Genomic DNA, 25,205 nt, shown 5'->3' on the forward strand with positions numbered 1-25,205 from the left:
GAGTCTTTTAGAACAGAAAATCCTCAATCAATCTAGACACAGTGAAAAAAGTATCGAGTCCCAAAGCGTACCCACTCTCTGGTAAATGAGTAAATCTTATTAAAAAATTTTTTCTTTTAGTAAAGTGTTCCCCATTATTGATATGGGTCAATCTATTTCCTTGAGTCTAAAATGAAAATACTTTAATTAAAAAGAAAAATCAGTGGAATAATGCTGAACAATTACCTTGCTCCAATGGATACAGAAATGACATTGTCCAAATTGAGTTTGCACCACTGCTCTACATCATATGCAAAAGTTGCACTGAACATAGCTCTTCTGACCTTGTGGGATGTGCAGGCTAGGAAAATGGAAGCCAGCTGGTCTCTGAATCCAGTTTTGCCATCTTCAAACAGTTTGTCTGACTCGTCTACTACCAGCCATTCAACACTAAGAAATAACAAAAACAGCTTCTGAGTATTGAACTAGAAGATTCAAGACATTTTCTTTTTTTTTCTTCCAATTTTTTATTTTTATTTATTTATTGGATAGAGACAGACAGAAATCAAGACGGAAGGGGGGGATAGAGAGGAAGAGAGACACCTGTAGCACTGCTTCACCACTCGTGAAGCTTTCCCCCTGCAGGTGGGCATCAGGGACTTGAACCTAGTTCCATGCATACTGTTACATGTGCGCTCAACCAGGTGTGCCACCACCCAGCCCCAAGACATTTCTTTAAAATGTGGGGATACATAACTAAATAAACCACAGCACTATTTCTCAGTCACTTATACCAGAAAAAATACAGCAAGGAAAAGATGATAAATGTTCTATTACTCTCAAAGATAGTTATTAGCAATAACCAGGTCAACCAGATCAGGAACTCTACCAAAGTTATTGCAAGATGTGAAAACATGTAGGTGAATTCCATACTAACTACTTAACAGAACCTTCAACTTTTTTTAGACTAAACATTTATTATTGTAATTAAAATATATATATATATATATATCTTTATTTATTGGATAGTGATAGCCACAAATTGAGAGGAAGGGGGAGACAGGGAGAGAGATAGAGAGACACCTACAGCACTACTTTACCACTTATGAAGCTTTCCCCCTGCAGGTGGGGACCAGGGCCTTGAATCTGGGTCCTTGTGCACCGTAACATGGGTGCTCAACCAGGTGTGCCACCACCTGGCCCCTCAAGAGTTAATTTTCTATGAGCTTAATGAAAACCACTATTCTCAGCACCAATACTGGCTCAAAGTCTGCAGATAGCAAGCTCCAAAGGGCTTTAACATAAATAGTTAAGGACAAATGAAAAATAACCAGAATATTAAAATGTTTTATGTACCTTGTTAAGTCTATTCCTGGAGGATCTTGCTTTAATAAATAGATGAGTCGATTTGGAGTAGTCACAAGAATATCTAAAGGAAAAATAGATGGTACAAATAACTGAAACAAGATTCATCCCTCTTTAAAATTCTTCTGGGGGAAAGGGTCCATCTAGGGTCTAATACATGCAAAGCATATACTCTGCCACTGAGCTGCCTCCTAGCCCGAGATGTCTCTTAAACTAGAGAATTGATCTCCCTGCATTGCTAATAAACAGAAGTAGGAAAATGAGAGACTGGTTAGTCTTACTGTGTTCATTATACTGGTAACATAAGAGTCATTAGTAAACCACCATACGTTTTCAAAAAAATCACCGTATCAGAATTACCATATCTTTATTCATTTTGTTTTAATCTGCCTTAATTCTAAGAGGCAAGAACACTATAATTCAACAATTTGAAGGTTAAGCACCCTTTTAGTTCTTTTTTTAAAAAAGACTTTTATTTATTTATTAATGAGAACACAGGAGAGGGAAAGAGCCAGACATCACTCTGGTACATGTGCTGCTGGGGATTGAACTCATGACCTCATGCTTGAGAGTCTGATGCTTTATCCACTGTGCCATCTCTTGGGCCATGGAAATCCTTTCTTTAAATGAATCTTACACAGGAGCTCAAGAAAATAGACAGATAAATAAACAGGTCTTCTTGTGTCCCAGTGGACACAGCTTGGGACTATCAAGTGGATGGAATTCATTCCTCTGCATCAAATGTGTCAGAAAGATGCTCTGGTTTTCTTTCTTGCTCTCTCATAAATAAATATTTTTTTAAAAAATGTTTTCTGGCTGATATTAAGCTAGGAATGTAGTCATTCTCATCTTGAGAGCATTTCCCTGGGAGAATAAAAATCAGTGGTAGAAAGAATTTCTCAACCTTAGCACTACTAAGATTGTCCAGATAACCATTTGTTAAAGGGGGCTGGGTGGAGCATTGCAGACGTTTAACAACATTCCTAACCTCTGCTCACTGTAGATTAATAGTTCCTCTTTCCAAATATGACTTCTAATGTCCCCAAATATTGTCAATGTAGAGTGAGACAAGAGTGGAGGACAAAACTGTGTTTGGTTGAGAACTGTAGGTATACACAACATTTATATTACTATTGAATGGGAGTGAGGAGTCCTTTTTTTATTTTCCCTGAACATCTAAGTAATTATATGCATGATTACACTTTTGAACCTAGATGGTAATTAGGGTATCTTCAATTCCAAATCTCTTACGTGCTCTATATTCCAAGCAGGAATCCCTTACCAAACTTTTTAGATGATTTAGGTCCAAATTTCTTGGCTGCCACTGCAGCTTTGTGAATCATGTGTATTCTGAATCCTGTTCCTTCAGAGATTTTTACTAACTCTCGATGAATCTAAGAAGGAAAATGGTAAACATTAGCTGATAAGATACTTAGATAAGATTCAGTCAGGTTGAGCACACATTACAATGCATAAGGACCCAGGTTCAAGTCCCTGGTCCCCACCTGCGGGGGGGAAAACTTCACAAGTGGTGAAATAGTGCTGGAGGTGTCTCTCTGTTCCCCTCTCTACCTCCCCCTTCCTCTCAATTTCTGGTTGTCTTTATCCAATAAATAAATAAAGATTTAAAAAAAAATTCTGTTATTAAGCCATTATTGCTTGAAATAAAGCCCATAATAATCTGTAGATGAACCTGAATCTCAGCATTTTTTTAAAAAGTTCTTTTAATTAGTGATTTAACAGTGATTTACAAGAATCTCAGCACTTCTGAACTTCAAGGTTGAAAGAAATCCAGTAGTTTCCTTAGAAATAGGTAAACTAGAAGGATGACAGAGGACCTAGTGGGGGTTGTATTGTTATATGGGAAACTGGGGAATGTTATGCATGTACAAACTACTGTATTTACTGTTGAATGTAAAACATTAATTCTTCAATAAAGAAATAATAAAAAAAAAAGAAATAGGTAAACTAGTTTCAAGAGAGAAAAGCAAAAATATTCCAATCTGTAACATGATTTTAGAATACCACTATAAAATTGTTTCGGGGCCAGGCAGTGGTGCACCTAGTTAAGTGCACATATTACAGTGTACAAGGACCCAGGTTCAAGTCTCTGGTCCCCACCCGCAGAGGGAAAGCTTCATGAGTGGTGAAGCAGAGCTGCAGGTGTCTGTCTTTCTATCTCCCCTTCCTCTCTCAATCTCTTTCAATATTAGAAAGATTTAAAAAATCTTTAAAAGAAATTGTTTCATACATGACATGTATTTTCTACTAAGTACACCAGGAGCATATATATACCACTATATAGTTTTTAGTTTTACAAAAACTGAAATGAGGAAAAAATAGAAACAACAGTAACAAAACAACAATAAAAAAGGAAGAGCTGGTGAGATCGCTCACCTGGCAGGTTATTTGTCTTGTCATGAGCAAGACGCAGGTTTCTTCCCCAGTACAAAGAATTTACCTACAGCACTGGGGGAAGCTTCAGTGCTAATGCTGTTTTGTCTTTTCCTCTTTCTGTCTGAAAACATCAGCTCAGAGCAGTGAAACCTTAACGATAACAAAGAAAGTAAGACAGAACAAATAATAAATAGAGAAAATTTCCTTGGTTTCTCTCACATTTGAGAAACGAAAACAAGAGCCTAGAAGATGACTTGTTGGGTAGAGAACATGTCCTACTATGTGTGTAACCCTGTGTTTGGTTCTCACTAAGAAATGGAAGCACCACAGATAACACCAAATGTGAGGGAGGGTGTTACCGAGGGTGTCACAATGGATGGTGGAGTGGTACTTTGGTGTGTTTCTTTCTTTAAAAAATATAGAATGCAGTCAATAATGTTTATACACTTTTCTCATATTTGGGAACTACTCTCTTCCCAAATCCAGCTTTCTGGTCCTTTTTCTAGCCATGACATCATCTCCCCAGACAATAACTAGGATCTACCTACATATCAGATTTCAGGCTCAGGGAAAAAAAAACAACTAGTATAGCCACAGGCTCTTTGGAATATAGCTAAAATATGCCTACTAGCTATATACAGAACAGAGACACCCCCCCCCAACTCTTCATCTGCACTACTCCAGCCTTTATGTTCATGATTAGTCAACAACTTGTTTGGCTTTATATGTTAACTCTCTTTTCAGCCACTAGGTTCCAGATACTACCATGATGCCAACCAGACTTCCCTGGACAGACAATCCCACCAATGTGTCCTGGAGCTCCAATTCACCAGAACCCTTCCCCACTAGAGAAAGAGAGAGACAGGCTGGGAGTATGGATTGACCTGCCAATGCCCATGTTCAGCGGGGAAGCAATTACAGAAGCCAGACCATCCACCTTCTGCAACCTACAATGACCTTGGGTCCATACTCCCAGGCGGCTAAAGAATAGAAAAGCTATCAGGGGAGGGGATGGGATATGGAGTTCTGCTGGTGGGAGTTGTGTGGGGGTGTATCCCTTTTATCCTATGGTTTTGTCAGTGTTTCCTTTTTATAAAATGTGTATATATATATATATGGTCCAGGAGGTGGCACCGTGGATAAAGCATTGTACTCTCAAGCATGAGGTCCTGAGTTCAATCCCTGGTAGCACATGTACCAGAGTGATGTCTGGTTTTTTCTCTCCTCCTTTCTTTCTCATAAATAAATAAATAAATAAATAAATAAATAAATAAATAAAATCTTTAAAAATACAGGCAACCCAGAGGTATCATGCATGCACAAGGTCCTAGATTAATTCCAGGTACTGCACTAAAAAAAAGAAAAAAGACTGAGATGAGGTTTCAATCTCTCTCTCTCTTTCTTTCTAGCCTCAGGCATAAGAGTCTGTTTGTGGGAGTTGGACAGTAGTGCAGCAGGTTAAGCTGAGGTGGCACAAAGCACAAGGACCGGCGTAAGTATCCCAGTTCGAGCCCCCAGGTCCCCACCTGCAGGGGAGTCGCTTCAGAAGTGGTGAAGAAGGTCTGCAGGTGTCTATCTTTCTCTCTCCTCTGTCTTCCCTCTTCTCTCCATATCTCTCTATCCTATCCAACAAGAGTATCAATAATAACAACAATAATAGCTATAACAATAAAACAAGAGCAACAAAAAGAAATATTAATTTTTTTTAAAAAAAAGTCTGTTTCCATTATCATTATGCTATCTATCTACCCCCTGTCCTTCTTTTTCTTTCTTCTATAAATTTTTTCTTGCCATGTAGGCTTAGGTCTCGAAACTTTACATCAGGCTCAACCTGATGCTGTTGACTGGCTGGCTACGGAAGAAGGGCAAACGCTAGAAGAAGAACTCTTTATTTATTGGAGACAGCCAGATATCACGAGGGAAAGGGGTGATAAAGAGGGAGAGAGACAGAGAGACACCTGCACTGGGGCTGGGTGGTGGTGCACCTGGCTGACTGCACATGTTACAACGCGCAAGGACCTGGGTTCAAGACCCCAGCCCCACCTGCAGGGGGAAAGTTTTATGAGTGGTGAAGCAGTGCTGAAGGTGTCTGTCTCTCTCCTCTCTATCAGCCCCATACCTCTCAATTTCTGGCTGTCTCTATCCAATAACTAAATAAAAATAATGAAAGAGAGAGAGAGATCTGCAGCACTGCTTTACCACTTGTGAAGGTTTCCCCTGCAGGTGGGGAGCAGAGACTGGAATCTGGGTCCTTGTGCATTGTAACATGTGCACTCAATAAGGTGCAACACCACCTGGCCCCGAGACTTCAGTTTTTCTATGGAAGAAAAATTAGTTTTTACAAATAAACTATGTATTACAATATAGTCATTCAACTTCAAGGATCTTAGAGCATTTATCAAGAAGCATAAAGCACACAAAGTATAAAGATACAAAAGCAAACAAACAGATATTGACAAAAAGCACAGGCCTCTTACTGAATGAAATTTTTTTGTCATTCATAAGAAAGATGATCCACGAAAACACCAAACATACTCCCTTCTCAAGCTACAAGTCTTACCTGGCTGGCAAGTTCTCGTGTTGGTGATATAATCAGAGCTCTGAAGCCTTTATTTGTTGGTTGTTTCAGGTGCATTAAAATAGGAATGCTAAAAGCCAAAGTCTTTCCAGATCCAGTAGGAGCAGAAGCCAGAAGTTCTCGACCCTTTACCAATGATATGTATAAGGAAAAGTAAGTTAACCTTTTAGTACTAGCTATAGCAATCAAGATAAGTTAGAGCCCTGATGTTTGAGAAAGACTTTAGACATAAAGGAAATATTTTAACTGGGGGAAATAATTATAGAAAGGGGGACATTTTTAGGACAGATAGATGATAAACACAAAAGTGAACATAAAGACAGAAAAGAATGTTAGAGACATTTTAGACCTTTATACTCACATGTAGCATAACTGGAATAGCTTGCATTTGGATTGGCGTGGGAATCTGGAAGCCAGCATCTAGGATATTCTGAAGCAGTCGAGAGTTGATTTTATATTCCTGGTCAAGTTGCTGAAATGTAGTAACTGGGTCAGGAAGATCAGTTCCTTGAATGTGAATTTTGTGTTTGTTCCGTAAGAAGTTTACCTGAAAAATAAAGAGGTCACTATAGAGATGGTCAAATAAAAGCCCTGAAAGATATAGATACCAAATATGTTTAGTGCTATTTCATAGTCAGAAGACCTTCAGAACAATGAAACCAACCTATCCATGTTATCTTCACATTAATGTGTCTACATCATGAAAAATCTACTATCATATTAGTATAACAGCCATAACAAATATAACTTACATAAAATTCTAGGAGGCAGGTACTGAATTAATCTACTTTGATTTAACCTAAATTAGTACTAATAAACTGAGTGCCAAAAGCAGGGTCAACTGGTGTTGGTTTGTTAACCCATTCGACGATTTATGGACAGCCAAATTCTGGATGCCTCTCTATTTGCAACACTGGATGTACCCCACAGTAATCTATACCCCCAGACCCAATGTATATACATTTTTAAAGGTTCTAATTCTCAAGTCCCTGCCAGAGGAAATCCTAAATTGAGCTCAATACAGAGGGCAAAGGGGGCCAAATTTTATCAAAGGGAATAAACAATTAAAACAAACAAACGAACTCTAGGCTACAGAGTTAGTACAATGGTTTATACAATAGACATTCATGTCCGAGGCTTGGCAGTCCCAAGTTCAGTAAGTTCAATATCCTGCACCACCACAAGCCAGAGCTGAACAGTGTACTGTTTTATTTTTAATTTTTTAAATTAATTTTTTTTTTTGCCTCCAGGGTTATTGCTGGGGCTTGGTGCCTGCACTATGAATCTACTGCTCCTGGAGGCTGTTTTTTTCCTTTTGTTGCCCTTGTTGTTTATCATTGTTGTTATTATTATTGCCGAGAGAAAGGGGGAGAGAACAAGAGATACCTGCAGACCTGCTTCATCGCTTGTGAAGCGACGGGCCTGCAGGTAGAGAACCGGGGGCTCGAACTGGGATCCTTATGCCAGTCCTTATGTCTCACACCATGTGCGCTTAACCCGCAGCACTACCACCTGGCCCATGTTTTATTTATTTAAGGAAAGGGAAAAAAAATTAAGTTTGAATACACTATCAATCTTCAAACTTGTATGGATAAAGAATGTTATATATTCAAAAACTTTAAACCTGGGAGCCTGGCGGTAGCACAGAGGGTTAAGCACACATGGCGCAAACCTCAAGGATCAGTGTAAGGATCCTGGTTCATGCCCCCAGTTCCCCAACTGCAGGGGAGTTGCTTCGCAACCAGCGAAGCAGGTCTGCAGGTGTCTTTCTCTCCCCTTCTCTGTCTTCCCCTCCTCTCTCCATTTCTCTCTGTCCTGACAATGACGACATCAATAACAACGACAACAATAAAACAAGGGCAACAAAAGGGAAAAAAAAAGAACTTTAAACCTTAAATTTTCACTGAATGAGATTTAGACAAATGCAATTAATATACAATTTCACAAAACCATATTTACTTTTTACCAACTGAATAAACCAAGGACAATGGGGAAAAAAAGTCAGTAGATCAGAAAAAAAATCAGGAGTATAATATTTTCCTAACCTTTTCCTTTCTGAGATCTTCCAACTTTCCTGAAGTTAGTTTATTTTCTCTTTTAACTTTTTTATCTTCTATCTTTGCTTCTACAGATGAAGTCCACTGTATAGTAGAACCTTCCTCTTGAGAAATAATTTCTAAAACAGATTAAAAAAAAAGTCAAAAGATGTTAAGTGCAACATTTTTAGTTGTAGCAAATAGCTACAACAACAATAAAAACAACAAGGGCAACAAAAAGGAAATAAATAAATATTTTTAAAAATTGCCCAAGTGGAAATCATCAGGCAATACAGTAAGGTGTCAGGCTACAAAATTAACATTCAAAAGTCAGTGGCATTCCTCTATGCAAACACTAAGTTAGAAGAAACTGAAATCCAGAAATCAATTCCTTTTACTATAGCAACAAAAACAATAAAATATCTAGGAGTAAATCTAACCAAGGAAGTGAAAGACTTGTATACTGAAAATTATGAGTCACTACTCAAAGAAACTGAAAAAGACACAAAGAAGTGGAAAGATAAGAATTAACATCATCAAAATGAATATATTACCCACAGCCATCTACAAACTTAATGCTATCCCCATCAAGATCCCAAGCACATTTTTTAGGAGAATAGAAAAAAATGCTACAAATGTAGCATTTATCTGGAACCAGAAAAGACCTAGAATTGCCAAAACAATGTTGAAAAAAAAGAACAGAACTGGAGGCATCACACTCCCAGATCTCAAACTGTATTATAGGGCCATTGTCCTCAAAACTGCTTGGTACTGGAACATGAATAGACACACTGACCAGTGGAATAGAATTGAGAGCCCAGAAATGAGGCCCCACACCTATGGACATCTAATCTTTGACAAAGGGGCCGAGACTATTCAATGGGGAAAGCAGAGTCTCTTCAACAAATGGTGTTGGAAACAATGGGTTGAAACATGCAGAAGACTGAAACTGAATCACTGTATTTCACCAAATACAAAAGTAAATTCCAAGTGGATCAAGGACTTGGATGTTAGACCACAAACTATCACATACTTAAAGGAAAATATTGGCAGAACTCTTTTCCACATAAATTTTAAAGACATCTTCAATGAAACAAATCCAACTACAAAGAAGACTAAGGCAAGTATAAACTTATGGGACTACATCAAATTAAAAAGCTTCTGCACAGCAAAAGAAACCACTACCCAAACCAAGAAACCCCTCACAGAATGGGAGAAGATCTTTACATGCCATACATCAGATAAGAGTTTAATAACCAACATATATAAAGAGCTTGCCAAACTCAACAACAAGACAACAAATAACCCCATCCAAAAATGGGGGGAGGACTTGGACAAAATATTCACCACAGAAGAGATCCAAAAGGCTGTGAAACACATGAAAAAATGCTCCAAGTCTCTGATTGTCAGGGAAATGCAAATCAAGACAACAACGAGATACCACTTCACTCCTGTGAGAATGTCATACATCAGAAAAGGTAACAGCAGCAAATGCTGGAGAGGGTGTGGGGTCAAAGGAACCCTCCTACACTGCTGGTGAGAATGTCAATTGGTCCAACCTCTGTGGAGAACAGTCTGGAGAACTCTCAGAAGGCTAGAAATGGACCTACCCTATGACCCTGCAATTCCTCTCCTGGGGATATATCCTAAGGAACCCAACACATCCATCCAAAAAGATCTGTGTACACATATGTTCTTGGCAGCACAATTTGTAATAGCCAAAATCTGGAAACAACCCAGGTGTCCAACAACAGATGAGTGGCTGGGCAAGTTGTGGTATATATATATATATATATACACACACACAATGGAATACTACTCAGCTGTAAAAAATGGTGACTTCACCATTTTCAGCCAATCTTGGATGGATCTTGAAAAAATCATGTTGAGTGAAATAAGTCAGAAACAGAAGGATGAATATGGGATGATCTCACTCTCAGGCAGAAGTTGAAAAACAAGATCAGAAAAGAAAACACAAGTAGAACCTGAAATGGAATTGGCATATTGCACCAAAGTAAAAGACTATGGGGTGGGTGGGTGGGTGGAGAGAATACAGGTCCATGAAGGATGATAAATGACATAGTGGGGGTTGTATTGTTAAATGGTAAACTGGGGAATGTTATGCATGTACAAACTATTGTATTTACTGTTGAATGTAAAACATTAATTCCCCAATAAAGAAATAAATAAAAAAAAAAAAGTCAAAAGATGTTAAGTGCAACATTCTTAGTTGTAGCAAATAGGTCATACCTTCACACTCAACTCAAGAAAACTAGTTAATACAATTTTTAAACACTGTGGCACACCTGGTTGAGTACACATATTACAGTGACAAGAACCTGGGTTCAAGCCCCCAGTCCTCACCTGCAGGAAGAAAGCTTCATGAATGGTGAAGCAGTGCTGCAGGTGTCTTTCTCTCTCCCTCTCTGCCTTCCCCCTCTTCTCAATTTGTCTTTATTCAATAAGTAAATAAAAATTTAAAAAACAAAAACAAGAGTTAGTTATAAAACTACTAAAAGAATGAGATTTCAACAAGGAAGCCATCATTTCTAGATTTAAACAATCAGTTGGAAAATAAATGCTGAGGGGGGCAGGTGGTGGTGCACCTGGTTGACAGCACATGCTACAGTGCACAGGGACCGAGGTTCAAGCCCCTGTCCCACACCTGCAGGGGGAAAGCTTCACAAGTGGTGAAGCAGGGCTGCAGGTATCTCTGTCCTCTCCCTCTCTATCACCCCTTTCCCTCTCAATTTCTGATTGTCTCTATCCAGCAAATAAAGATTAAAAAAACTTAAAAAAAAAAAAAAAGGAAAATAAATGTTGAAAGAAAAAAAAGTATTTCCTTGTGGTCCGGCAGGTGGTGCAATGGAGAAAGCATTAGACTATCAAGCATGAGGTCCTGAGTTGGATTGGTCCCTGGCAGCAGAATGATGTCTGGTTCTTTCTCTCTCTGTCCTATCTTTCTCATAAATAAATAAAACATTAAAAAAAAAAAGTACTTCCCTTATAATAACAATGAACACAACACTGTTCAGTATTAAAGGCAGCAATTCTTTTTCTTAATGGTGTTTTCTAAAATGTTTTTAATATTTATTTTACCTTCTTGTTGCCCTTATTTTTTATTGTTGTTATAGTTATTATTGTTGTTATTGATGTCTTCATTGATAGATAGGACAGAGAGAAATGAAGAGAGGAGGGCAGACAGAGGGGGGAGAGAAAAATAGACACCTGCAGACCTGCTTCACCACCTGTGAAGCGACTCCCCTGCAGGTGGGGGTTAAGCACAGGTGGAGCAAAGCACAAGAACTGACAAAAGGATCCTGGTTCAAGCCCCCTCAAGCCCCTCCCCAGTAGAATCGCTTCATAAGCAGTGAAGCAGGTCTGTAGGTGTCTATCTTTCTTTCCCCCTGTCTTCCCTGCCTCTCTCCATTTCTCTGTCCTATCCAACAACAACATCAGTAACAACAGCAATAATAACTACAACAATAAAACAACAAGGGCAAGAAAAGGGAATAAATATTTTTTTAAAATATAAATAAAATAAAAAATAAAATAGTTGTTTTATTGTTGTAGTTATTATTGATGTCATTGTTGTTGGATAGTACAGAGAGAAATGGAGAGAGGAGGGAAGACAGAGACGGGGAGAGAAAGACAGACACCCGCAGACCTGCTTCATCACCTGTGAAGCGACTCCCCTTGCAGGTGGGGAGCCGGGGGCTCGAACCGGGATCCTTAGGCCGGTCCTTGCACTTTGCACCATGTGCGCTTAACCCGCTGCGCTACAGCCCAACTCCCCATAAATAAATATTTTAAAAAAAATCTTAGGGAATGTAGTGACAGGATTGTTTTGATAACTGAACTAGTTGACTTTAAAGTTTAAGTGGGTGGGAGTCAGGCTGTAGCGCAGCAGGTTAAGAGCAGGTGGCACAAAGCGCAAGGATCGTCGTAAGGATCCCGGTTTGAGCCCCTGGCTCCCCACCTGCAAGGGGAGTTGCTTCACAGGTGGTGAAGCAGGTCTGCAGGTGTCTATCTTTCTCTCTCTCTGTCTTCCCCTCCTCTCTCCATTTCTCTCTGTCCTATCCAACAACAAAGACATCAATGATAATAACAATAAGAACTACAACAATAAAAAATAACAAGGGCAACAAAAAGGGAATAAATAAACAAATATTTTTTTAAAAATTTATATGGGCTCTTACCTGTCTGCCTCTTTTAGATTCCAGCTGGTCCATTCCAAGGATACATACTTGCTTGGGGGTGGATGGGAGAGGGGATATATCTATCCTTTCTGTTCTTTCTTTCCTTATTTCTCTTAAACGTGCTTGAGGGAAGGGGGAGACACAAGTATGAATGGCTGCCTTGCCTAATTTGATGTTGGAAGTACTAAACTTGAGCTATTTGGCTTTTCCTTGGAAGTCACCTGTCTGTACATTCATGCTCTCTCCCTCTGCCCTGATGCAATGCCCACTCTCCTGTCACTTACCTTGATGACTATTACTAAAAAAAATTAACAAGTAACAAGCAAAGACTACTTCAGCTGGAATTTTTTCAACTTCACTTAGGCATAACTGACATACAATAAATTAGATATAAAGTATATATTTGGAGAAGTTTTGACACTGTGCACACCTGTTAAACCATTACCACACCGAAGCTTATTTCTATCACCTTCCAAAATTTCCTTGTGAGCTGTGTAATGCATTGCTCCATCCCTAGACAATCACCAATCCCTGTCACTATAGATTAGCTTGCTTTTTCTGTAATTTTACATAAAAGGAATCATGCATCATGCAGTAATTTTGATCTGGTTTCTTTTGTCCAGGGTAGTTATTTTGAGATTCATTTATACTGTAGTATATACCAAAAGTTCTTAAGTATTATTTTTTTTATTACCAAGTAACATTCCACTGTATGGATACATAATTTACACTATATATCTTTAGCCTTCTGAAGGAAATCTGAGTCATTTCCAGTTTTTTTTTTTTATTACAAATAACACTACCACAAAAACTTAGTTATAGGTCTTATAGGGATATAGGTTTCCCTTTCTTTTGAGTAAATACTAGGAGTGGTATAGGCAGGTCATGTGACAAGTGCATGTTCACTATAAAAAAAAAAAAGAAAGTCAAAGTATCTGTGACATCAACAATGTATGAGAGTTCACATCTGGTCAGTCTTGCTTTTTTTTTTTTTTTTTCTCACCTCCAGGGTTATCACTGGGGCTCAGTGCCTGCACTACAAACCTACTGCTCCTGGAGGCCATCTTTTCCCCATTGTTGCTGTTATTATTGTTGTTGGATAAGACAGACAGAAATTGACACAGGAGGGGAAGACAGAGAGGGGGAGAGACCTACTTTACCGCTTGTGAAGCGACTTCCCTGCAGGTGGGGAGCTGGAGGCTCTAACCTGAATCCTTGCACTTCACATTATGTGCGCTTAACCCAGTGCACTAATGCCCAGCCCCCAGTCTCACTTTTTATAGATCAACACTTTTTCTTTAAATGTTGCAAAGTTTTTTGTTCCCCCCCATATGCTTTTAGAAGTTCTATAGTTTTAGATTTTACATGTCACCCTATAACCAATTTCAAATTAATTTTTATACAAGATCAGAAGAGAAAACACAAGTAGAACCTGAACTGGAGTTGGTGTATTGCACCAAAGTAAAAGACTGTGGAGTTGGTGGGGGGGAGAGTATAGGTCCAAAAAGGATGACAGAGGACCTAGTGGGGGTTCTGTTGTTATGTGGAAAACTGAGAAATGTTATGCATGTACAAACTATTGTATTTACTGTCAAATGTAAAATATTAATTCCCCAATAAAGAAGTTTAAAAAAATCAAAAACAAAATTAATTTTTATGCTGTAAGGGTTGATAATCATTCACTTTATTTAATGAGATAATAAAGTGAAATAAGCAAGTTGAGTGAGAGAAACGAGGTTGAATGAAAGAGAAAGCAAAACATAGTAACTCCTCCCATCATGTGGTGTCAGAGACAGAACCCCAATGTCTACCACTGAGTCACATCCTAAGGCTGATCACATCTTTTTTTAAATAAATGAACTAAGTGTAATTTGTTGAAAAGGCTTTCATTTCCACATGACACTGCTGTTGTAACTTAAGTGACCATATATGTAATGGGCTTATGGCATATTCTCTACTCTGTCTCATTGATTCATGTCTATCCTTTTGAAAAGATTCAATGATTCTGCTTACTGCAGTTAAGTAGTTTTCAAACCAAATAAAGTAAGTTATTCAACTACATTTACCTTTTAAAAAACTGTCTCAGTTATTTGAAGTCCTATGTTAATTTCTTGCAAAACAAAACCAACAGAACAAAACTGCTGGAGTTTTGGCTGAGATTGTAATGATACTATAAGTCAGTTGGCGTAGGAAATAAGTTTGTTGTATAAATTAACACACCACCAACACCACCAGATTTTATAATTTAAGGCCACAGTAACTAAAACATGGTATTGGTGTATGACGCAGAAATACCAAGTCATGAGAAGAGAACCCAGAGACAGATCCAATAAAAGCTGCATTTAAATACAGTAGAGATGAGGGTAGGTGAAATAGCCTGCTTAGATAGTGAGCTGCTTTGCCATGTGTGTAACCTAGGCTAGAGCCCAGTCCCCACCACACTGAAGGTTTCAGTGCTGTAGTCTATATAACAGCAACAACAACAATAATAATAAATAGTAAAGATGAGCTATTGACAAATTAGAGTAGGAGGAACCTAGCCATGTAGAAAAAAATTAGCTGGGTGGGGGTAGATAGCATAATGGCTATGCAAAGAGACTCTCATGCTTGAGGCTCCAAAGTCCCAGGTTCAATCCCCCACACTACCATAAGCCAGAGCTGGGCAGTGGTCTGGTGTTTCTCTCTCAAAAATAAAATAAATAAAATATTCAAAAAAGGAAAAGAAAAAAAAAGAAAAAAATTAACCTAATTTCTACTCATTCCTCACATTAAATAAAATCCCAGGAGGTGAGCCCCCACACCTATGGACATCTAATCTTTGACAAAGGAGCTCAGACTATTAAATGGGGAAAGATGAATCTCTTCAACAAATAGTTTTGTAAAAAATGGGTTGAAACATGCAGAAGAATGAAACTGAATCACTGTATTTCACCAAATACAAAAGTAAATTCCAAGTGGATCAAGGACTTGGATGTTAGACCACAAACTATCAGATACTTAGAGGAAAATATTGGCAGAACTCTTTTCCACATAAATTTTAAAGACATCTTCAATGAAACAAATCCAACTACAAAGAAGACTAAGGCAAGTATAAACTTATGGGACTACATCAAATTAAAAAGCTTCTGCACAGCAAAAGAAACCACTACCCAAACCAGGAAACCCCTCACAGAATGGGAGAAGATCTTTACATGCCATACATCAGACAAGAGTTTAATAACCAACATATATAAAGAGCTTGCCAAACTCAACAACAAGACAACAAATAACCCCATCCAAAAATGGGAGAAGGACATGGACAGAATATTCACCACAGAAGAGATCCAAAGGGCCGAGAAACACATGAAAAAATGCTCCAAGTCTCTGATTATCAGAGAAATGCAAATAAAGACAACAATGAGATACCACTTCACTCCTGTGAGAATGTCATACATCAGAAAAGGTAACAGCAGCAAATGCTGGAGAGGGTGTGGGGTCAAAGGAACCCTCCTACACTGCTGGTGGGAATGCAAATTGGTCCAACCTCTGTGAAGAACAGTCTGGAGAACTCTCAGAACAGAAGGCTAGAAATAGACCTACCCTATGATCCTGCAATTCCTCTCCTGGGGATATAGCCTAAGGAACCCAACATATCCATCCAAAAAGATCTGTGTACACATATGTTCTTGGCAGCACAATTTGTAATAGCCAAAACCTGGAAACAACCCAGGTGTCCAACAACAGATGAGTGGCTGAGCAAGTTGTGGTATATATATATATATATATTGGAATACTACTCAGCTGTAAAAAATGGTGACTTCACTGTTTTCAGCCAATCTTGGATGGACCTTGAAAAAAATCATGTTGAGTGAAATAAGTCAGAAAGAAACAGGATGAATATGGGATGATCTCACTCTCAGGCAGAAGTTGAAAAACAAGATCAGAAAAGAAAACAGAAGTAGAATCTGAACTGGAATTGGCATACTGCACCAAAGTAAAAGACTCTGGGGTAGGTGGGTGGGGAGAATACAGGTCCAAGAAGGATTCAGAGGACCTAGTGGGGGTTGTATTGTTATATGGGAAACTGGGGAATGTTATGCATGTACAAACTGTTGTACTTACTGTTGAATGTAAAACATTAATTCCCCAATTAAAAAAAAATCCCAGGAGGTCAAGGACTTCAATATAGTAAGATTACAAATAAAAGGCAAGAAAATAAATATTCATCTTCTGAGAGAGAAGAGAGAGAGAACCAGAGCATTTTTCTGTTATGAAGGAGGTCAAATTTCGGAAATCATGCCTGAGAGCCCAGTCAGTGCTTTAATAACTGTGCCACCTTCCAGGACATAAGAAAAAAACTTTTGAAAAATAAGTTTAGTGATAGAAAACAAACAGAAGAACCCAAAGACAAGGACAAATTTAACAAATAAAAATGGCAAAAACAAACACATATGAAGAAATACAGTAGCGGTGCACGCAGCAGAGTGCACACATTACCATGTGCAAGGTCTCTACCTGAAGGGGAAAAACTTCCTGAGTGGTAAAGCAATGCTCTTTCTCTCTCTCCTCCCAGCTCCCCTTCCTCTCTCAATTTTTGTTCTTAACAAAGCAGGAGGAGGAGAAATACAGTAACACATGACTAGAAGGCATCTATAAACCTCATGCTAGTTAAAGAGCTTATTTCCTTATATGAAATATAATAAAGGACAAACAGATAAACAATCTTATAGAAAAAGCGTTCAAAATTCACAAGGAAACAAATAAAATGAAATTTTTTTACATTGCTGGTAGGAATCAGCAGTAGAATGATTTTTCTTACAAATTATGCTACCTTTTATAAGAAATGGCACTAACAAACACAGATCATGCAAGGGCTTGAGCCTTTCCATTAAAACTAGATATATGTCTATACACATCTGCTACTAAATAGTTAACGTGCATAGCTGTATTTTTCTGGTGGCCTTGCAATTGTTTTCCTAAGTTTGTGGCAGGTGCTTTTTCTTAATCTTGGTGAAAGGCTCCATCACCCTTCCTTGTAGCCAGGGAAGTAAAATGATTTATTGTTATCACTAAACAGCAAAAGTATGGAAACAAATGTCCATGACATAGAAACTAGTCAAACTGATTACAGAATTTCCCTAGAATGAACAGTGCAATACTATATTGTGATTTAAGGAATATATAGCTGTGGGCTTCCTAAACATACTTTGCGTCTATTGGACAAGCCTATACTGTCTGTGAAAATAAGTCTATACCACTTCTAAGAATTCATCAGACAGTGGTCTGGAAGATGGCATGTTGGATAAGGCACTGGACTCTCAAGCATGAGGTCCCAAGTTCAATCCTTGGAGGCACATGTGCCAGAGTGAAGTCTGGTTCTCTCTCTCCTCATCTTTCTCATATATATATGAGTTCATCAGACACATATACACATAAAGATAAACAGAATGACATTTACTGCAACACTATAATAGCAAAAGTGTAGAAACAAACTAGATGTCTATAATACAGGAATCTGTTAAATCAACTGTCAAACTGATTTTGGAATGTACAATGTGGTACTGTGTTGTGTTAAACAAGACAGTGTACTTACTGCTGATTCCAAACAATCTCTGAATTACATTTTGTTAAATATTTTAAAAATATTTTTTATTTATTTCCCCTTTTTGTTGCTTTTTTATTGTTGTTGTAGTTATTATTATTGATGTCTTCATTGTTAGATAAGACAGAGAGAAATGGAGAGAGGAGAGGAAGACAGAGAGGGGAAGAGAAAGACACCTGCAGACCTGCTTCACCGTCTGTGAAGGGACTCCTCTGCAGGTGGGGAGCCGGGGGGCTCGAACCGGGATCCTTCCACAGGTCCTTGCACTTGGTGCCACGTGTGCTTAACCTGTTGTGCTACTGCCTGACTCCCCTGAAAATATTTTACTCTGGAGTTGGGCAGTAGTGCAGGGAGTTAAGCACAGGTGGTGCAAAGTGCAAGGACCGGTGTTAAGGATCCCGGTTCGAGCCCCCAGCTCCCCACTTGCAGGGGAGTCCCTTCATAGGCGGTGAAGCGGGTCTGCAGGTGTCTTTCTCTCCTCCTCTGTCTGCCCCTCATTTTTCCATTTCTCTCTGTCCTATCTAACAACGACAGCATCAATAACAACAACAATAATAACTACAACAACAATAAAAAGACAAGGGCAACAAAAGCGAAAATAATAAAAAAATAAAAAAATTTTTACTCTGTGTGATCCGGGAGGTGATGCAGTGGATAACATGTCGGACTCTCAAGCTATGAAGTCCCGAGTTCAATCCCCGGCAGCACATGTACCAGAATGATGTCTGGTTCTTTCTCTCTCTCCTTCTATACCTCTTATTAATAAATAAATAAATAATATAATATATAAAAAATTTTATTCTGAGGTCCTAGGTTCAATCCCCCATACCACCATAAGCCAGAGAGCTGAGCTGTGCTCTGGTAAAATGAACCAAGGTCCTTGTGCATTTTTATTTTTAAATACGTGGAGGAGAGGTTCAGAACAGAACAGAATTCATGGTTGTTTAAAAAGATTCATTTGGGTTGGGGAGACAGCATAAAAAAGTTATGCAAAAGCCTTTCAAGCCTGAGGCTCTGACGTCTGAGGTTCAATCCCCAGCACCACCAGAACTGAGCAGTGTTCTGGTAAAAAAAATAATTAAAAAAAAAAAATTATGCTAAGAAAAAAAAAGATTCATTTGTTTTATGAGAGACAGCACAGCAGCACTCAATTTGTAATGCCCTAGATCAAAGTCAGAGCTTCAAAACAGACAGCTGAGTCATGTTGCTAGTTTTTAATAGTTGTTTATTTATTTATTTATTTTTACTATCACTGGGATTCAGCACTGCACTGCAAATCTACTACTCCACTGGCCAAATTTTTCTTTCTTTTTATTTGACAATACAGAGAGAAACTGAGACGGGAGGAGGAGATAAAGAAGGAAAGGAAGAAAAACATTTGCAGCTCTGCTTCACTGCTCATGAAGCCTGCAGGTAGGAATCAGGGGCTTGAACCCAGATCCTTGCACCCAGTAATGTGTGCACTAAGTGGGTGCACCATTGCCTCATTCATGTTTTTTTCTTTTTTGCCTCCAGGGTTATTGCTGGGGCTCGGTGCCTGTACCACGAATCCACTGCTCCTGGAGAGCATTTTTTCCCATTTTTGTTGTCCTTGCTGTTATTATTACTACTGCTGCTGCTGTTGTTGAATAGGACAGAGAAATCTAGAGATGAGGAAGACAGAGAGGGGAAGAGAGAAAGACAGACACCTGCAGACCTGCTTCAATATTTGTGAAGCAACCCCTCCCCCGCAGGTGGGGAGCCAGGAGCTTGAACCCGGATCCTTGAGATGGTCTTTGTGCTTCATGCCATTTGCAGTTAACCCACTGTGCTACTGCCCAGCCCCCCATTCATGATTTTTAAGGTATGTGTGAACACATGTGAACACAGTATTTCTACATAGATAAATTAACCATAGTTAATTTATTGAAAAATAGAAGACCGATGATCTAGTAGATTCTCTCTAACCATGTGAAATTGATGTTAAGTGTTAACTAATGAATAAAAGGAGGAAGATTTACCAGGCATTTGGTGTTATTTTAAAATGAAATGTGAAAACAAAATATATTCTAGAAAGAATCAGGGTATATGATGACAGACACTGAACTGGAGACTTCATACTTCTGAGTTCAATGCTCTAGCTGCCATGCAACCTTCTGGGACTAAGCCTTATGTTTTAATAGATGTAACTTACAAAAATAAAATAAAAATCCTTTTATAGAGTGTGGGGGGAAGGTGAAAGACTGAACAATTCATAAAGCTTGAAACGTAAATAAAATATTCAATAAAACATATGAAAAGATGCTTTACATCATCAGTTAAAAGAAAATATGTTTCATGCATCCATTAGACCAGCCAACATTTAAAGTCAACATTATCTAGTACTGACAGAGGTATGAAAAGCCACTCTGAATTTATTCGAGTGTGGTAGCAGTTCAGTAGATGGCTTAGTGGGAAGAGCACAGGACTTGCAAGTATGAGGCCCTTAGTTTGGTTCCCAGGAGGACATATGACAGAGCAAAACTCTGATCTCTTATCCTCACAAAACAGATCTTAAAAAAAGAAAAAAAGTGTATTCATAGACTTTCACTCGGTGGTTCCACTTTTGGGATGCTAATTACAGAAATAAAAGCACCTCTATGTAAGGATATATGTACACATTATCCTTATTGTAGCTGAGATTTGTAATGGCAACTAACTAGAAATAATTTGCCCTCAACAGTCAAATAGATGACTATATACATATATATATTATCTCCAGGGTTATCACTGGGGCTTGGTGCCTGCACTACGAATCTACTGCTCCTGGACGGCTCCCCCCCCCCATTTTGTTGTCCTTGTTGTTGGATAGGACAGATAGAAATCAAGAGAGGAGGTGAAGACAGAGAGAGGGAGAGAAAGACAAAAAGACAGACAACAACAGATCTGCTTCACTGCTTGTGAAAGTGATCCTCCTGAAGGTGGGGGGCAGGAGGCTTGAACCGGGTTCCTTAGCTGGTCCTTGTGCTTCATGCCATGTGCACTGCACCACTGCCCTGCACCCATATTGTATATTTTTAATGGGGGGAAAGAAAAAGTATAAGACAAGCACTAACCTGAAGACATCTTCTTTCTCTTTTTCTTCTGATTCCCTTTTTTTTCAGCTAGAGTCTCTTCTTTTTTCTCTTCATCTTGGAGCTCCTGGTAAGTCACTGAGGCTCCATATTTATCTGGTTCAGATTTCTTGTTTCCAAAAAAGTCCAGTTTATGAAGTATCTCTGAAGAATCAAAGTCACATTTCCTTTTTCCTACCTAGAGCCCCAAAAGGTTTAAATTAAGTCTACTAATAGACTATCATTGTTTTCAACCAGTGTTAGACAGTAAGGACATGGATCCAGTGACTTAATATCTTTTTCACTCTCATCAGATATTTATCAAGTAAACAAGGATGTTTGTGCAAATGTCCAAGACACCCTTTCTGATCTCATAACAGCAATAACAAGATAATGCTTATCAGCATCACATTTATAGTTGTTAGACATATTTCCAAGCATGTTTATACAAATCATTTCATTCAACAACCCTACCAAGTAAAAAGCAGTATTATAGATAAGAAAATCAAGAGATTGGGGGTTGAGTAACTTAATGTCTCAAGACTATTAACCAGCAGACTAGCTTGAGGGACACAAAAGTATCTGGCTCCAGAGTGTGTTTTCTTTCTTTCTTCCTTTCCCAGAGTGTTTCCTTCTTTCTTTTTTTCTCTTTCTTTCCTTCCTGGCCCCGAGTGTTTTCTTCCTTTCTTTCTCACTCTTTGCCCCCTCCCGGCCAAGGTTTCAGGGGTTGAGGCTGAGGGAATGACTCAAGTGGTAGCGCTCTTTCTCTCTCTTCCGACTCATGTGAGACACTCTTTCTTTCAAATATTTTGTGTGTGTGTGTGTGTGTGTGTGTGTGTATGTAGATAGATATAGATACATTAGGTGGTATGTTTCACACTCATTCATGGTAGTGTATAAACCACCTCCCTCACTACCAAAGTCCTGTGCTTGGTTATTATTATTTTTTTACAAGCTCTTAGGGACATTACATTGCTGATGAAAGATGAACCCCCTATATCCCTCATACACAAGATCCCTAGCCCTGTTAGTTTACCTCTTATTGACCACAGACCTGTGTAAGAATCCATGTAGCCATGGTTGGGCTTGCAGGGACGAGAGAAAACTCTTATTAAACTTATGTGCATGCCAAACAAACCTGGGATGACCACAGCAAAATTCTTTTCCATGTGGGCGAACTTTTTGCCCCTTGTTGACGCTTGGGCTTCACCACTCAGTGTCAACACTTTCCATTTTCCTGATAGCAATCAACCATTTGGTCTACTTTATATCTTTACTCTTTTTCACCCACCAGGTTCCAGATGCTACCATGATGCCAACCAGACCTCCCTAGACAGACAACCCCACCATCGTGTCCTGGAGCCCTGACTCCTCAGAGCCCCACCCCATTGGGGAAGGAGACAGGCTGGGAGTATGAATCGACCTGTCAACGCCCATGTTCAGCGGGGAAGCAATTACAGAAGCCAGACCTTCTACCTTCTGCAACCCACAATGACCCTGGGTCCATGCTCCCAGAGGGATAGAGAATGGGAAAGCTATCAGGGGAGGGGATGGGATACGGAGTTCTGGCGGTGGGAATTTTACCCCTCTTGACCTATGGTCTAGTCAATATTTCCATTTTATAAATAAAAATAAAAAATAGAGAAGCACAAACAGAAACACTACACCACGGAAGCTGTGGGCTCGGGGACTCGAACCCGGATGGTACGCATGGCAAAGCAAATGCCTTCCCGGGCGAGCACTCTCGCCAGCCCCCAAAGCTAATTCTGAACAAAGACTTACAGCTGTGCTCTGAACTAACTAAAAAATAGTGGGGAGGGAACACCTTCGTGCCAGGCCCAACTAAGTCTACAAGAGAACACTTAGAAGACATTCAGAAGGCGCATCTTGACTGGGTAAACTGAACACCGAGGAGGGGAAATCCTCTTTAGTCAAGGCTCAGCGTCTCCGAATGGCAGGCCCCTCACCGGCTAGGTTACTTGGGCTTCTGACCCCGAACACAATACCTGGAATCGGGCTGCGTCCGCCGAGAAGCGTCTCACGTCAAATTTAGCTCCCGCACCCAGCCGGCGAAAAAGATCGTGAGCGTCCATCTTGACCCAGAAAACTCCGCGTAACAACTGCGCCTGCGCAAAGAGCTCCCTATCCCGGAAGCGCTGAGATTTGGTTGGCGGAAGTGGCTCTTGAAGGCGGGACTTAGTCCATGCGAGTGAGAGAGAGTGTGCTGTCATGTTGACTTAGTCGTGTTTATTAGTTCGGCTTATCAAAAATATTAGTCAAGATCCTTTTATTCTGCCTACACCTCCAGGTTTTTTTTTTTTAATAATGAATTTATTTGCGTCATCCGGGTGGTGGCGCAGTGGTTAAAACATTAGACTCAAGCATGAGGTTTTAAATTCAATTCCCAGCAGCACATGTACCAAAGTGATGTCTGGTTCTTTATCTTTCTTATTAATAAAGAAGAGACTTCACCGTTTTCAGCCTACCTTGGATGGACCTTGAAAAATTCATGTTAAGTGAAATAAGTCAGAAACAAAAGGATGAATATGGGATGATCTCACTTTCAGGCAGAAATTGAAAAACAAGATCAGAAAAGAAAACACAAGTAGAACCTGAACTGGAATTGGTGTATTGCACCAAAATAAAAGACTCTGGGATGGGTGGGGGGAGAATACAGGTCCGAGAAGGATGAAAGAGGACCTAGTCGGGGTTGTATTGTTATGTGGAAAACTGGGAAATATTACGCATGTATGAACTCTTGTATTTACTGTTGAATGTAAAACGTTAATTTCCCAATAATTTTTTTAAAAAATTGGTTTCATTGTATGCCATTTTGCTTCAAGTCGGTTTTCAAGAAAGTACCATAAATGAAGACTTACTGTATGAGTTACTATGTAAAATTTTTGGAACAAAATTTCAAACATAATAGGTGTGTACGAAATATTAGTGGGGTTGGTCCAGGAGGTGGCACAGTAATAAAGTTTTGGACTCAAGCATGAGGTCCTGAGTTTGATCCCCGGCAGCATATGTGCCAGAGTGATGTTTGGTTCTTTCTCTCTCCTATCTTTCTCATTAATAAATAAAATATTTATCTTTCTCATTAATAAATAAAATATTTTTTTAAAAAAGTATTAGTGGGGCCAGGCAGTGGCACACCTGGTTAAGTGCTCACACTACAGTGTGCAAGGACCTGGGTTCAAGCCCTTGGTCCCCACCTGCAGCCCCAGAGATAACCCTACTGGCAAAATAAATAAATAAACCACTAACAGACTTTTGTTTCTAAAATGCAAATGGTACTGTAAAAGTTTCATAATTTTTCTTCACAGCAAAAGAAGCCACTACCCAAACCAAGAGACCCCTCACAGAATGGGAGAAGATCTTTACATGCCATACATCAGACAAGAGTTTAATAACCAACATATATAAAGAGCTTGCCAAATTCAACAACAAGACAACAAATAACCCCATCCAAAAATGGGGGGAGGACTTGGACAAAATATTCACCACAGAAGAGATCCAAAAGGCCGAGAAATACATGAAAAAATGCTCCAAGTCTCTGATTGTTAGAGAAATGCAAATCAAGACAACAATGAGATATCACTTCACTCCTGTGAGAATGTCATACATCAGAAAAGGTAACAGCAGCAAATGCTGGAGAGGGTGTGGGGTCAAAGGAACCCTCCTGCACTGCTGGTGGGAATGTCAATTGGTCCAACCTCTGTGGAAAACAGTCTGGAGAACTCTCTGAAGGCTAGAAATGGACCTACCCTATGATCCTGCAATTCCCCTCCTGGGGATATATCCTAAGGAACCCAACATATCCATCCAAAAAGATCTGTGTACACATATGTTCTTGGCAGCACAATTTGTAATAGCCAAAACCTGGAAACAACCCAGGTGTCCAACCACAGATGAGTGGCTGAGCAAGTTGTGGTATATATACACAATGGAATACTACTCAGCTATTAAAAAATGGTGACTTCACCGTTTTCAGCCGAT

General features: G+C 39.3%; 1 protein-coding gene across 2 annotated transcripts in view; it reads right to left on the bottom strand.

The window, feature by feature from the left end:
- DDX52 (DExD-box helicase 52) overlaps positions 1 to 23,360 on the bottom strand; it is a 38,480-nt gene extending 15,120 nt beyond the window's left edge. The window contains exons 1-8 of one of the 2 annotated variants that reach the window (XM_007516957.3): positions 23,213 to 23,360; positions 21,210 to 21,405; positions 8,365 to 8,495; positions 6,681 to 6,866; positions 6,302 to 6,445; positions 2,627 to 2,738; positions 1,336 to 1,408; positions 226 to 429 (exon numbers count right to left, since the gene is read on the bottom strand). In XM_007516957.3, the coding sequence (XP_007517019.1) occupies positions 226 to 429; positions 1,336 to 1,408; positions 2,627 to 2,738; positions 6,302 to 6,445; positions 6,681 to 6,866; positions 8,365 to 8,495; positions 21,210 to 21,405; positions 23,213 to 23,299 (1,133 nt within the window). In that variant the 5' untranslated portion in view covers positions 23,300 to 23,360. The remainder of the gene's footprint in view (positions 1 to 225; positions 430 to 1,335; positions 1,409 to 2,626; positions 2,739 to 6,301; positions 6,446 to 6,680; positions 6,867 to 8,364; positions 8,496 to 21,209; positions 21,406 to 23,212) is intronic. The other variant, XM_060203930.1, reaches the window with a different exon arrangement.
- Between the last annotated feature and the right edge of the window lie 1,845 nt (positions 23,361 to 25,205).

Source organism: Erinaceus europaeus, chromosome 12, assembly GCF_950295315.1.
Source record: "Erinaceus europaeus chromosome 12, mEriEur2.1, whole genome shotgun sequence".
Taxonomy (NCBI): Eukaryota; Metazoa; Chordata; class Mammalia; order Eulipotyphla; family Erinaceidae; genus Erinaceus; species Erinaceus europaeus.